Below are 16,010 nucleotides of genomic sequence, written 5' to 3' on the forward strand. Positions count from 1 at the left end.
ACCTCCTTCTCCAGTCTCCGACATTACCAAGCCGGCCGACGTCTCACCGTCAGAAGGATCCAAGGCCTACTTGGATTTACTCACCAATACCCTTAATATAAAACTTACCACTGACTTACCTAGAGTGTCAGATGTAATCCATGACTTAGTTCATGAAGACGTGCCAGCAGGCTCCTTTCTTCCTGTGCTTCCTGTCCATTTGGAAGGCTTAAAAGAGGCATGGGATAAGCCCGCCTACATCCAAAAGGATTGAGTCTCTAAATAAGATTCATGCCCCGATTTAAAATTTTTATTTAACCATCCAGCACCCAATTCCATGATCATACATTTGTCATCAAAATCTAAGCAAACACGCCATCTGGTTCCACCTGAAAAGGAAGGAAAGAAATTGGATAAATTAGGGAGAAAAATCTACTCCCTCACCACTGCTACTTCCAAGATTCATAATTATTAAACTTATTTTTTGACCTACACCTTTAATTTGATGTCTCAACTTACCACTATGATCCTTTCCTTACCTAACACGGCACAGAAGCAAGCATCACATATCCTACAAGAGCTCTCCTGTGTGAGCAAACAACAAATCAATTTGGTGCGCCACGCAGTGGCTTACTCATCCAGGTCCATGGCCACATCTATCGCTTTACACCGTCATGCCTGGCTCCACTCCTCTTCACTGCAACCAGACATTAAGTTCCAAATTGACGACCTACCCGTCGATGGTCAAGGCCTCTTCAATGCCACTACGGATGATATTCTGACCACTGTTGATGATGGTAGGAAAAGGGCTAAAAGGTTGGGAGTTAACCAACAACAATCTCAACCCAACCGACAGAGAGTCTGGAAAGCATCTTACTACAAGTTCAATCCCTGGCCTCTCCAAAAAAGGGTCCAGGCAAATAGGTGTGAAAAACCTCAGCTTGAGACCCTGGAGAGCCGCTGCCAGTCTGAGAAGACAATACTGACTTTGATGGACCAAGGGTCTGATCCAGTATAAGACAGCTTCATATGTTCAAGCGTCCCCGCTCACCTCGACAAGCTGATTTCTGGAAGTGCAAAGTTCCTCCAGCTAAGCAACCCTCCCATCAAAGTGCTCGTCCACAAACCACAAAGAAGATGGCCCTAGCTTCAAAACAGTCTCTTTGACTCTCTAATACCACCTCTCATTCTGTCACAACATCACACAGACAGCACCAGACTATGTCCATTCTACCCCATGTGGAAATCCATAACATCAGATTCATGGGTCCTGGCGATCATTCACAGGGGTTACATCATAGAGTTCGATTTGCCCTCGAAGCGCCACAGATTCATAAGTACGCCCCCTTCCCTCCCTCTCCAGAAAGAGATTACCACTTTGCTGGACAAAGCGGCTATAGAACCAGTTCAACCGCAGTTCCATCATACAGGGTTCTATTCCCATTACTTCCTGGTTCCAAAGAGAGACGGAGGTCAGCGTCCTATACTAGATCTTGGCAAACTCAATCAACACATTCGTTACAAAAAATTCCACATGATTACTCTGCAGTCTATTCTACCACTGATTCCAGATCAGGCCTGGATGGCTTCAATAGACCTTCAAGACTCCTACTTCCATCTCACCATCAATCATGATCACAGAAGATTGTTCAGGTTTGCCGTCGGGGGCCAACACTATCAGTTCCGCTCTCTCCCCTTCGGCTTATCGACAGCACCAAGAGTCTTCACAAAATGCATGGCGGTGGTAGCAGCAACGCTCCGCCAACAAAAAAAATATCTCAATTTATGCCTACATAGACGATTGGCTCGTTGTGGCTCAATCCAAAGAGCAACTCCAAAAGGACATCTCTACCATTCTCTCTCTCCTGTCTTCGCTATGCCTTCAGGTCAATCTAACAAAATCTAACCTGATCCCAAGGCAGGACATTCAGTTTATAGGGGCACACCTGTCAACACTATCGCACAAGGCCTACTTCTCGACGGACAGAGTGCACCACATCCAATCCCTGGCCACTACTATCATTATGCATCTTATGTCTGGAATGCCATTCATATGGTCACCGCTGTCTGCGATTGTTACGACCACGCCTCGAAGTGGGGGTGGGGAGCTCACTTCGGAACGTTAACAGTTCAGGGCCAGTGGACAGACTACGAAAAATCCCTCCATATCAATTGCCTGGAACTCTTGGCGGTCCACAGAGCTCTAAGGTCCTTTCTGCCATCCCTTTACGGTCAACACATTCAGGTCACTTCGGACAATGTAGCTACTGTTTTTTATATCAATCATCAGGGGAGCACTGCTTCTGTCTGCGTGTGCAGACGAGCCCTATCCCTATGGCATTGGAGCATTGCTCGCAACATATTTCTGACAGCTGTGCATCTGCCGGGAATCAAAAATGTTCAAGCAGACACACTAAGTCGCCGCCTCGTCAACGACCACGAATGGACCCTCAACTGCCATTACCTTCAGACAGTCTTCGAAATATTCAGAGTTCTGGCAATAGATGTCTTTGCCTCTCCACACAACGCCCAGTGCCCGCGTTTCTACACTTGGGGTCCTCCATCCCCGCAATCCGTCTGTGGTCGGGACCACTGCTTTACTTATTTCTACCTATTCCTCTCATCACAAGAACACTTTAGAAAATCAAGCTAGATCGGACCAACTGTATTCTAATCACTCCGTGGTGGCCCTGTCAACCTTGGTTCACCACTCTCCTCCTTCTTTCAAACAGCGTATTCCTCCGATTTCCCCAAGTCCGGGATTTAATCTCCCAATAGGAAGGCAAAGTCCTGCACCACGACCCAGGACTTCTAAGACTGACTGCCTGGAAAATCTGTTTTTGAATTTTCCCTCAGACATTCGGTATGTTCTGCTCAGTGCCAGAAAACCTTCTACTAGAAAATCTTATTCCCTGAAATGGAAACACTTCTCGGCGTATGCTGCTCTACATAACTTTCATCCTGAACTTTCTACTATAGCCCAGGTTTTGACCTACACTTTGTCTCTCTCTAACTCAGGGCTAGCCTACTCTTCTTTGAAAGTGCATTTGGCGGCCATCTTAGCCTTTCAGGAGATCCAGTTTGGTGTAGTGGTTAAGTGTGTGGACTCTTATCTGGGAGAACCGGGTTTGATTCCCCACTCCTCCACTTGCACCTGCTAGCATGGCCTTGGGTCAGCTGCTGTGAGAGCCTTCTCCAGCCCCACCCACCTCACATGGTGTCTTTTGTGGGGGAGGAAGGTAAAGGAGATTGTGAGCCGCTCTGAGACTCTTCGGAGTGGAGGGCGGGATATGAATCCAATATCATCTTCCATCCACACATTGAGGGATGCACCATTTTCTCCCACTCCGTGACTAAGGCCTTCCTAAAAGGGATTCTGCATCTCCAACCTCCGATCTGTCAGTTACATCCCACTTGGAGCTTATCCCTTGTGCTGAGCCAACTTATGGAGAGCCAGTTTGGTGTAGTGGTTAAGTGTGCAGACTCTTATCTGGGAGAACCGGGTTTGATTCCCCACTCCTCCACTTGCACCTGCTGGAATGGCCTTGGGTCAGCCATAGCTCTGGCAGAGGTTGTCCTTGAAAGGGCAGCAGCTGTGAGAGCCCTCTCCAGCCCCACCCACCTCACAGGGTGTTTGTTGTGGGGGAGGAAGGTAAAGGAGATTGTGAGCCGCTCTGAGACTCTTCGGAGTGGAGGGCGGGATATAAATCCAATATCATCATCTTCTTCTTCTTCTTTGAAACTGCCCTTTGAGCCTATGGCGTCTGTTCCTTTGCACCTTTTGTCTTGGAAGACAGCATTGTTGGTGGCACTCACATCTGGCAGAAGAGTCAGTGACATTTGTGCTTTCAGAGCAGATCCTCCATATACTATCTTCCACCATGATAGAGTAATATTACGCCCTGACCCTTCCTTTCTACCAAAAGTCGCCTCACCATTTCATTTAGGAAAACCGACTACTTTATCGTCTTTTTTTCATATTCCTACTGACGCTGATCAACTCACCCTACACAATCTGGATGTGCGTAGGGCTCTTGCTTTCTACATTGAGCGGACACGTCCCTTCTGCAATGACACTAGACTTTTTGTAGCATACGGAACCCACAACCAAGGACACAAAATCTCAACACAGAGATTTTCAAAATGGATTGTGGCTGCCATTACCCTATGCTACCAACTGGCTAAGCAGCCTGTACCCAAACGACTCCGAGCTCATTCCACTCGAGCCGTTTCCACGTCATCAGCCTTCTGCAAAGGCGTCCCGATGGAAGACATCTGTGCCGCTGTGGTCTGGTCTTCTCCATCTACGTTTGCCACGCACTACGCATTAGACGTTCGTGCTCGGCATGACGCGTCCTTTGGACAGGCTGTACTACGTTCCATTTTTGACTGACGTCTCCAGTCTTCTATTCTGTAAGTACATTACTTGACTTCTTTTATGCCTAATTAATTTCTGCTCTTCTGTTACAGATCCAGCACCTGCCTCCTGGCAGATTAGCTTGCCAGTCACCCATGTGTGGGACTGCAAAGAGACCACGATGAAGATAAACAGGTTGCTTACCTGTAACTGATGATCTTCGAGTGGTCATCTGTGCAGTCACACACGCCCGCCCAGCCTTCCCCACTGCTGGTTTATGCTCTCCTTATTTAAATTTTTTTTCTATACAGCGGTTAGAAGAAACTGGGTGGGTGGACCTTCCTCTCGTTCTAGGCATGCGCATTGGATGCCTCCTCCCCAGACCGAGAGAGAATGCGTACCAAAATTAACGCCTAAGATTGCTTTGAATTCTCCAAGGTCGGGTTCGATCCAGGCGGATAATCCATGTGTGTGACAGCACAGCTGACCACTCGAAGATCATCAGTTACAGGTAAGCAACCTGTTTTTCTCTATGTGGATTATAAGGTATCTGATTTACTATGTGATAAAAGTGGGAGATGCATTGTACTAAAAGGGTGTTCAACAATAGATAATATGTAACGTCTGCAGCCCAAATGTAAAATAAAAACAATTATTAGCAAAAAATATCTAAAATGCTGGTACAACTGATAATGTTGAAGTTTGAATAGGAGCTGATAGATATTCAGTGATGAACAATAAATTAGGTAGGATAGGTAAGAAGAAATATAAACAGAAAACTTCAAGAAATTTATTTAAGGAAGCAATCAGATATTTTGGTATGGTTGATTTATTTATTTATAGTTATATTTATATCCCACCCATTCTGTATAGACTCAAGGCGGCTAACAGCATAAAATAGACAGTAAACAAAAACAATATTAAAACAAAACAGTATAACAATCAGAGAAATGACAGTGGTGCTGCTTCAGGTGGGTCATGGGATATTTCCTTTCTCACGTGCCCAGATCCTGGGCAGTTAGCAATAAAAGCGCTATGGATCCAGATGTGGTGGCAGCCTTTTCCCATTAGATGTTCTATGCCATCCGAAACAGTTCAGTCTTGCAGGCCCTGCGGAACTGCGATAAATCCCGCAGGGCCTTGATGGCTTCTGGAAGGATGTTCCAAAGTATTGGGGCCGCAACCGAGAAGGCTCTTGCTCTGGTGGAGTTGAGCCTAGTCTCCTTTAGCCCTCCTTTATGGGAGGAATCTCACAGTGTTGAAAAAGACCTTATTTTTAAAAAATACAATACGTTCTAAAAACAATTTTTATTGCAAAAAAAGTAAAGTGGTTAAACATGTGGATGTTACTTCAGCTTTCTATGCTGATCACTTTCTAATATGGATTTAATTTAACGTTGAACAACCAGAGAAGGGAAGAACTGGACGTCTGATAATCTGCTTTTACAAAGTAAGTCTGTTATAGCAAAAAGCAGATTTGAAATGGAACGAGTTTTTTGATACTAATGTAACTCCTGATATGTCCAAATTAATGGTCTGGGAAGCCAGCAAAGCATTGGTGAAAGGTGGAAATCTTGAGCATATCTGGCTATGTTAATAGAAAGCAAAAAGAAAAATGAAGAACAGTGTATTTTAAAAATGAAGCAAAACAACATTAAAAGGATCCATATAAGAGAGCAGCAAAATGACTAAATGCTATTGTAATTATTAGATACAGAAAATATTTATTAACATTATGCTGTAAATGAAAAATAAATGTTTTGAAAAAGTGGATGGGAAATTAGCCCATAATTACAAAAAACCCAAGAAATATCATAATAGCAGATAGCTATAATAGCAGTTGAACAAAGCAGGAGTCAAGTGCCACCTTTAAGACCAACAGAACATAAGCTTTCGTGTGCTCTCTAAGCACACTTCATCAGCCGAGGGAATAGCAGATAGCTATTAAGGGAAAGGAAGGAGAATTGATTACAATAAGTAGATGAAAAGAAGAAAGAAGATGTAAAATTTTATAAAGTATTATATACATCTCAAAATGACAATGGTCAAACCATAGAAGAGTTTTGGAGGGGAAATAAGTCTTCCTAAATTATCAAAAGATGCAAGGGAAATAAGCTAGACTTAGAGATTGGCCACAAGATGACTAAAAAAATGAATAAATCTCCAGGCTTTGATGAGCTCCTGCCAGAATACAAAGTCAGCCCTTTGTAGAACAGATTGCACAACCATTGACAAAGATGTTCAGTGTTATGCTTGTAGCAAAAATAATGCCAGAGATGTGGTCTGAAAGTAAATTCGTCTTAATTCTTAAACCAGGAGGAAAGAACATTATTGAACTTTTAGTCCTGTCAGTCTTAACAATTGTATAGAATAGATTAAAGTCTGTTGTTTTCAGATATATTTTGACCAAGCTGAATTTATTACTAATAGTCCATCATTAACAATATATGGAAATATTTAATGTAATCCATTATGGTAAAGTGAAGCAAATTCCACACACTGTTCTTTTATTAGATGCCGTGGAAACCTTTGATAGGCTGGAAAAGAGTTACCTTCTAAAATGCTTAGAAAATATTAGGTTTGAGGATATATTTAAGGAATGGATTTAAGGAAAGGAATTTTTTTTCAATGTTTTCTGCAAAATTTATATTTGACAGACCCAGAAAATTCCTTTAGGGAATTACTTAGGATATTTAATGATTATAGTGAAGTTTCTAAATATAAAATACTTAGAAAAAACTGAAGCTCTTATGCTTTATGTAAATGTATTGCACTTTAAAAATGATTGCATCTTTCAAAAAAATAGGGATTAATAAGAAACCAATGCGGTATCATAGGAGTACAAGGATCTTGTGAGTTTGCCTCTAAAGGAATGGATTCATTCATTGCAATGAAGTCTTGATCACCTCAAGAGACACCCCAGGGGCTGAGTGCCTAATAAGGAAAATTTTGCCTTCTGCTTGCTACACACTAACAAGTTCAATACCACATTTTAATTATAGATTCACTGGTTTTCCATCTTCAATTCCTTCATGATGGTCATCTTCCTGGTGGGCTTAGTGTCTATGATTTTAATGAGGACATTGAGGAAAGACTATGCTCGCTACAGCAAAGAAGAAGAAATGGATGATATGGTAAGGGAAGTCTTGTTGGCTAATTGTGAAGGATCTCTACATCACAAACATATTTCAGAAGTCAGTATGACTTCTCTTCCCAACTAGAAGAATGGGTATTTGTTGCCTCTGCGTGTCAAAACTGGGGCTGTGAGGAAACTCAGATGCAAGAAGCTGAGTAGGCTGGTTGTGGGCCTGAGCCTGTTTCCCTGGCATCAGCCGTGACCTGCCTTTGGCTTTCCTTCTGTGGGGTGTGGCCACCCCCAGCCTGCTCCCCCATGGGCCTGTGCAAGGCCAGTCGAGCTTCTAGAAGAGGCCCTTGTTCTGGAGAGCAAGATGCTTGGAAGCCTTCAGCCCAGGAAAAGAAATGGAGAGGTGCACTTAATCTGACAAGCGGTTTAAACATCCAGGTGCCCAATCAAGTCAAACAGCAGTCATGCAAAGCACATTCTTGGCCAGGAAGAAGGGGGCAAGCCTGGGCTTCCTCCCCCCCCCTTTTACCTCTGAAGGCCAGAGGAGCTGAGAGGGAGGGAGGGAGGAAGAAGCTCCCTCCCGCTTAGACCAGGCTGATCTTCCTTGCTGCTGTGGGAGCGGCTGTTGCTTGGGGGAGCAGCACATTTTTGCCATGCAGAAGGCTCTCAGCATCTTCAGCTAAAAAGAATCAGGTAGCAGGTGATGTGAAAGGCCTCTGCCGGAGTGCCGGTACCAGTTGGAGTGGACAGTACTGAAATGGATGGACCAAGGCTGTGATTCAGTCTGAGGGGGGCGGGGTGTGGGTGGGTGTTTGCTTGCTAGGAGGGCAGGGCTACAGCTGCTCCAAACCCCTGGTTCTCTAATCAGCAGAAGGGCAGAAGTGTGAGTGTCAAGCTCTAAGCGAGGACCGTGTGCCCTGATGTGCTCCTAATAGCGGGCTACTCCAGAGCCTGTCACAAAGCAACAGGCAGGCACAAGCAGCTGTATGAGGAGGAATTACATGATAAAGTCAAGACTCTTTGGTTAGAACATCTAAATACAAAGGATTCACTGATAGTCTGGAAGTGGGCCAATGAGAGTTCAGGATGCATTTTGGTCTTTGGGGCTATGTGGTTAGATGAAGGCCCATGTTCTGCTTGGGAAAGCATTTGAACCTCTTTGACAGTCATCTCTTTCCTTCTTTTGGGCAGCTGTGGATGCTAAACCTTTTTCTTTGTGCAGGACAGAGATTTAGGTGATGAGTATGGTTGGAAACAAGTCCACGGAGATGTCTTCAGACCATCCAGCCACCCTTTAATATTTTCATCACTTATTGGGTCTGGCTGCCAGATCTTTGCCGTTTCTTTCATAGTGATCATTGTGGCCATGCTTGAGGATTTATACACAGAGTGAGTATTTCTTTTGACCGTATGTCTTCTTTTAAAAGAGCTTCAGCTTTACCCAGCAAGCCAACTTACATGCATTTGAAATGCAGTTTTGAAATACGGCTTTTACTGAGGCACCAAAGAGAGGTGGGCAGTTGTCTCTAGCTCACGCACAAGATGGGGAGAGGCACCACTGCAGGCAGGGATCTTACAGGTTTTCTTTGCACGGAGTCCTTGAGAATAATTTTTTAAAAGCCCAAACCCCATAAGGCAGAGGTGTCAAACTCATTTGTTATGAGGGCCGGATCCGGGGCTCTTTTTCTAGCAGGAGCTCCTCTGCATATTAGGCCACGCCCCCCTGATGTAACCAATCCTGCAAGAGCTTAAAGGGCTGTTAGTACAGGGCCTACTGTAAGCTCCAGGAGGATTGGCTACATCAGGGGTGTGTGGCTTAATATGCAGAGGAGCTCCTGCTAGAAAAAGCCCTGGCCGAATCTGACATAAATGAGACCTCATCGGGCCGGGCCATGTGTGTTCCTAGTAGAGATAAGAGATCTTATAAAGGATGTAGACAAACACAATTAAAGGGTTTTTTTTAACTTAAAACATTAGTGCTCGTTGGTCTTAAGGGTACTTTGTTTGTATTTCTCCCATGGGAACCAGGGAACTGGGCAGAGGAAGCTCTGGCTCCTTCCTTCCTTCCCCAGGGGACTAGGAGAGGGAAAACCCTTACCCAATAGAAGGAAGAGAGGCTTGGATCAGTAGCTGTACTGGGCCTTTGAGAGAGTCTGGCAAAGCAAGCTCTGCCTTCCCCCCTTCCTCCCCAAGGGAGGAGCCTCAGCCAATGGAGAATATAAAGGTTTTGCTCTGTAGCTCCTGTGTGACTGGGCAAGCTTGGCAAAGCAAGCTGTGATGCAGGAGGGAGAAAGATAGAGGGAGAAGGAAGCAGATGACAGCCAGTTGCTCGGGGACCTGATAGGAGCCCTCCGGGGGCCTCATTCGGCCCCCTGGCCACATGTTTGACACACCTGCCATAAGGGTTCCTGCCATTGTTTCAGTGGCTGGTAGGAGGTATTCTTGGGGACAGCTGCCTCCTCCCTGGAACCATTGCATGGGAGCCTCCTCCCTCCAAGGGAGATGGGAGGGACTGGTTTCTAGGACGCAAAATAAGCACAGGATTCGCCAGTGCTTTGCTGTTCATCACTCGGTTTTGGTCTAGTTGTGTCACTGGAGTGGTGGGAATGAAACACAACTTCTTGGCCTGTTCTGCCCCCCCTCCCCCCACCTTGCATTGTGTCTCTGGGCCTTCAGAAAAGGCACTGGGATGAAGTGGAGCCTGCAGTGGGGAGGGGGAATTGGTGAGAAATCTCCCCTTCCCTTTTGCTGGCAGGTACGCCTTCTGCCCGTGGGGAACAGCCTCTCAGCCAGCGTGTTTGAGAAGCCCACAGCAGCCTCTTTGGGGAAACGTGGGGCCCTCCCCCTCACGCATATGCTGGTCTTTCTGGACCGTGGAGCAGATGATGTTCTTGCCTTCCTTGACCACAAGCGTCAAAAGTGTGTTCTGAGTTACAGTACAGAGTGTGGCTCTAGTTTGCACTCCTTCAAGCACAGGCCAAGAGTTTTTTGCGAAGGAAGTTTTGTGATGGGGCAAGGGATGTTTGGCTTCCATCTAATTTGTAACTTTGCCGACTTTTCCGCTTCAGCCTGGGTAGCAGATGGCCTTTGAGACAGTTAGTTGCCTTCTGGTGTGGGTGTGTGCCTACACCACAGTCATTTCAGAACCGCCCTTTGCAAAGCTACACCCTGCGAAGTCCACACAAGTCAATGAACTTAGAAGGGTGTAACTCTGCAGGGATCCAAATGCCTTAACTGAACACTTACAAGGAGGAAGGATTGCCTCCAGACACTGTCACATTTCACAACTTGATTCTTCTTTTAAGACACGCGTGTTTCTAAAAGAGATGTGCATGAGTAGATGGGCTAGTGATTTTTGTGGATTCAGCATTTCTTATGTGAATTAAGCATAAGCTAGTAAAAACCCAGCAAGCAGCCCTGCCTTTCCACTGAAGAGGGCCATTGGCAAAAGGTCTTGGGGGGAGGGGAGATTCTCTTTCAGTTGGCCGCCAGTGGCACCAAATCACCCACGTTTGTGCATCTGCACTTGTTATGGCTGGACTGTTTGAGTTCTGCCAGGCATCTATGAAGTACATTTTCAGAAACAAAATGGATGCAGAGGTGTAATTCTCTTCCTCCTGTCATTCAGCAGTGGAATTCAGCCCAGATTAAGTCTGTGTGTGAGAGAGTGCGTGTTCAGCTGCGTGAGTTCAGGGTGAATGTCCTATACATTCTTGGGTGTGGCAGGTGGGCTTCAAAGGGAAGAATTCCCCATGCTTGATGCTGCAGGTTCATGGAGGGCTGTGGCTTCCATCCTCTGGATCTCTGGGCTCGTGACTTCTTGGTCACGTACAGGCAGGAAACTGGACTAAGCAACGTTCCCTGGGAGCTGAGACCTCCCTTCTTCGGAGTTTAAGTTCCTGCCTTCCTACTGTGGACTAGAAGGTGAGATTCTGAGTGACAGTTTCCTCAGAAGCTCAGCAAGAAAAGGAAGAGCACAAGAATGCTCTCCCATCTGCCAGTGGAGAGGCACCCAGCCTCTCAGATCTCTCTCCCATCTGCCAGTGGAGAGGCACCCAGCCTCTCAGATCTCTCTTTTCCTTGCCTTGTCCAAGCCTCTTTGTGTGTGTGTGTGAGTGTGTGTATGAAGTGCCATCACGTCACAGCTGACTTCTGGTGACCCCAGCAAGAGGCTTTTGAGGCCAGTGAGAAGCAGAAGCAGTTTGCCTTTGCTGTCGTCTGCAGAATCTTCCTTGGTGGTCTCCTTTCCAAGTATTGACCCTAGTTAGCTTCCAAGATCGGGCAATGCCAGGTTGCCTTTCCTCCTCTAACCTGCGGTTCTGCCAGATGCTGCAAGGGTTCTGGAAGAGGGTATGAGGAGGAGGCAAGAAAAGAATAAAAAAGTTTCCTGGTGGCCTCTTGGCCTGCCTAGAAGAAGGCAGTTCTGACCCCTGTCTGGTTCACTTGGTGGGGGAAGACTGTGGGTCGCTGGCAGAGCCTCTGCTGGGCCTGCAGAAAGTCCCTGGTGGTTCAAGTCCCTGGCAGCAGCATCTCTGTTGAAAAGGACCAGGCAGGAGGTGATGGGGAAGGCCCTTTTCTGCCTGAGACCCTGAAGAGCTGAGTAGACAAGGCTGACTTTGAGGGACCAAAGTTGTGATGCAGGATAAGGCAGCTTGTGATTCCTGTGTGTTCAGCACTGCCCCACACCTCACTCTGGTGCAGTGTGGCTTTGCTGGAGCCCAGCGATGTGACTCACAATTGTGCTTGAGAGCCCTGCTGAAAGCTGATGAGGGTAGAGTGAGGGGTGGGCCTGCCGGACGGGGGATCTGGAGCTGGGATGTTTGAATGGTTAAGAATTGTACATCTAAGAGAGACTCCTCAGCTGAATGCCCCATCCAGTATTGAGCTCCTCCAAAGTGCAGTTGTGTAGCAGGCCTGGGGGTGGCATCAGATCTGCCGGCAGCAGAATCAGCTCCATCTTGTGGAATGTTTGACTCTGATTCTCCTGAACAAATACCAAGCCAGCCCTGGCTACAAATGCTCTTGATTACTCAACAGAGGCAGGCTGACGCTCTTCCTCTCTTGCCTCGAAAACCCTCTGTGGCTGGAGCACCATTTCCACCTCCGCAGTTATGGAACAGGGTTAAAAGGCTCCTTTGGATCCTCAGTTGAAAGGGAGACATGGCCTGAGGCTAGCAAGCTGCAGTTACAATCTCTCTGTCAGACGTTGGAACTTCAAATAAGAACGAATCATTTTGTTTCAAAATTAATCCATTTATTTGAGAACAAGCGGTCTGGTGTAGAAGCAAATTGAGTTTGATACATTCCAAGGCCAAGCCTGGTGTTTTTGTATAGTACATGAAAGCACAACAATAAAACCATTCTCACACTCTAAGAGACAGTTGACGATTCCCATGCTCCCTTATCTCTTTCTCAGGGAAGGAACCTCGCTGGTTACCTTGGGGCATGCCATCTTCAAAGGCCCCAGATGTTCCTTGTACCAAGTGAGAAATTCCTCCCTTGCGGTTAGCAACTGCCCTTGTTTGAAATGCAGATCTTTATTCTCAGGGTTAGTAGCAATACAGCAAGTATAGCAGCCTACAAAATGGGGTTAGTCATGTCAAGCCAGCATCTCTACCTATAGTATGATTAAAGCAAGTTACAATGTCTGACACTCTCTCTCTCTCTCTCAAAAAAAAAAATAAAGTCATGATAGTGAGGAATTTTTAAAATGTTTTTATTACATTTTCTGCAAACCAAAAATCCAAAACATTTCAAAAAAGAAGCTTGATGCCATTATATTAATACTATTAGTACAAAAATAATAGAATTGTCAATAAATCTTCTAATGTTTACTAAAGGTGTAAAACTGAGATTATACCTGGAATTTCCTTTTGTAAATATTACAAAATAAGAAACCAGTCCATAGAGTCGTTGCTTTTATTATTTCCTGATCTTCTTCGTGGTCTCTGTGCATCACACTTGTGGGATTAGGCGCCTGCGCCGATCTCGATCGGTAAACTTCAAAGCTGTGGATTTCCGCGGGTCCGACCCAGTGCGCATGCCCAGGCGCCCCACTGCGCATGCCCACAGGGACGGCCGCGGACATCCCGCCAGTTCTCTTCTGACCGCCGCGCTGATCGGTTGATCTCTCTGCCACGGTCGGTGAACTTTGTCCTTTTTCGGATTTGTATAGTTAGCTGTATATAGTTAGTATAGTAGTTAGTTTAGATAGTGTAGGTTTTTTCCTTATTCTATCGAGAGAGCGGGCTTCCTTTCGTTTTCCCGCCCTTCGGGGTTGGGACACCCCCCCCCTCTCTCTTCGTTTCCCGTTGTCCTCCTTCGTATGGAAAGGAGGTGGGGATTTTTTCGCCGCTGCTCCGAGTGTGGGAGCAAGATTGCCCCACCAGACGGCCATTCGCTTTGTTTACTGTGCTTGGGGGAACGGCACAAGCCTGATTCCTGCCCCCATTGTGCAAAATTCTCGAAGCAGACGCGCAAGAACAGAGCGGCCCGTCTTGCAGCTGCCCTGATGGAGCGAGCGCTTTCCCCGCGAGCGGACCAGACTGAATCCGGGCCCGGCCAGACGGATCAGTCGTCATCGACCCCGGTCGATACCGAGCGGCCCGTCGTTACCGACCAACCCTGGAAGCGATCCGGTTCGGTAGCCGCTTTGGAGTCCTCGGTGCCGGCAAAGAGGCCCAAGGAGGACAAAGGGATGCCTTCGGAGAAAAAGAAGCTTAAGAAGTCAAAGAGATCGGACTCTCAGTCCTCTCCAGCATCCCCGGTCGATCCGACCGCGCCGATTGTTCCACCGCTGAAGCTCTTCGCGTCACCAGTCAAGCGCCCGGGCTCTCAGCTGGCGTCGATGTCGACTCAACTTATCATCTCCGATTCGGAGTCGGAGATCGAATCGGCACAACGCATCGGTACCCGGCATAGTCCAGTCGAGGGATCGGTCTCGCAGCCCCGTGGATCTCCTGCTCGACACCGATCTCCCCGTCGGGACGGCTCTCCGGTTCGACACCGATCTCCCCATCGGGATAGCTCTCCTGCTTGGCACCGATCTCCTCGTCGGGACCGATCGTCCAGCAGCCGTTCTCCTCGCCGCAGAGGTGACGATCCTTCACCACATCGTCTACTCACCAAGGTCCCCTGGGACCAGAGGCAGTGGCAGTACCTGTATGGGGCTTACTCCATGCAGCACCCATTTCCGTGGCTCCAACAACCACAGAGGGACTGGGACCAAGCCTCTGAGACTTCATATCGCTCTCGGATGTCTCATAGGACACAACGCAACGAGCCATCGGCATCAACATCGAAACCCCCCGATCCCGACAGGCCAGTCCAGAGCGAACCCAAGCGTTCTCCACCAGCCAAGGAGTCTACACCGGTTCTCCAGGAGAATCCTTCCCGGCATCGATCTGAACCCTCAGACTCTCCCGACCCATCTTCCAGGTCAGTGGAGGACTCATCGGGAACCTCTGATGGTGAAGCCTCACCGCCTCCAAAGACTTCGGAGGAACAGCCGATATCTCCGTCTGAGGACCTCAAATCCTACGGAGATCTTATAAGGAGAATGGCCCAGACCCTCTCCCTCACCACTGTTCAGCCTCAACCTACTGTGACTGACACGGTTTTTGATATTGTGCAGCAGGACACTTCGACGGCGATTGCCTTACCGCTCACGAATGTCATGTTGCAGACAGCCAAGGCTTCTTGGGACAAACCCTCCTCTACACCTGTCTCCTCTCGCAGGTTGGATCATATGTATAGGATCCAGGAAGCGTCAGCGGAATTCCTTTATGTCCACCCTAGACCCAACTCGGTGGTAGTATCGTCGTCCTCCAAGGCGCGGAAGACGCACTCCACCCCGCCAGATAAGGAAGGCAGGAAATTGGACGCTATGGGGAGAAGATTATACTCTGCCGGCTCCCTGGGGGTTAAAATAGCCAACTACGCTGCATGCTATGGCCGTTACCAATATGCCTTCTGGGACCAAGTCTCCGCCATAATGGGATCCCTCCCTGAGCAGAGCCGCAACGCATTAAGGAAGTTGCAGAAGGAGGGTATGGCGCTGGCAAAGCAACAGCTAAACTCTGCCAGACACTCAGGTGACACGTGCGCGAAAGCCCTCACATCGGCTATCTCCCTGCGCAGACATGCATGGCTGAGATCCACGGCTCTTCAACCTGACACACAGGCGTACGTCGAGGATCTCCCCTTTGATGGAGCAGGTCTGTTCAGCTCCACGACGGACTCGGTCCTCCAGGAGCTGGATAAAAGCATCAAAACATCCAGAAACCTGGGGGTGTCCGGACAGCGCCCTCCATCCAAGCGTCAGTGGCCTAAGACTTGGCAAAAGAAGCCATATTCCAAATCACCCGATAGACAGTGACGCTCAAAATCGGCCTCTTTCACTCGACCTTCCTTTCAGTCGAAACATAAGTACTCCCCATCCTCCACCCAACCGGCCCGCCAGAAGGCTGCCAAGCAGGGCAAGCAGGGCCTTTGACTTTCCTCCCGTTGTGGCTGGTCCACAGGACTTGGACTCTATCCGCCTTGCCAAATTTTTCCCTGCCTGGTCCCGTGTCACTTCGGACCGGTGGG

The 16,010-nt window shown here is 47.5% G+C and overlaps 1 protein-coding gene across 1 annotated transcript in view; it reads left to right on the forward strand.

Annotated features, from left to right (window-relative positions):
• Positions 1-16,010, forward strand: part of TM9SF3 (transmembrane 9 superfamily member 3) — an 86,801-nt gene that overhangs the window by 37,279 nt on the left and 33,512 nt on the right. The window contains exons 6-7 of the mRNA XM_060236660.1: positions 7,339-7,470; positions 8,644-8,810. Of these exons, the coding sequence (XP_060092643.1) occupies positions 7,339-7,470; positions 8,644-8,810 (299 nt within the window). The remainder of the gene's footprint in view (positions 1-7,338; positions 7,471-8,643; positions 8,811-16,010) is intronic.

Source organism: Heteronotia binoei, chromosome 4, assembly GCF_032191835.1.
Source record: "Heteronotia binoei isolate CCM8104 ecotype False Entrance Well chromosome 4, APGP_CSIRO_Hbin_v1, whole genome shotgun sequence".
Classification (NCBI taxonomy): domain Eukaryota; kingdom Metazoa; phylum Chordata; class Lepidosauria; order Squamata; family Gekkonidae; genus Heteronotia; species Heteronotia binoei.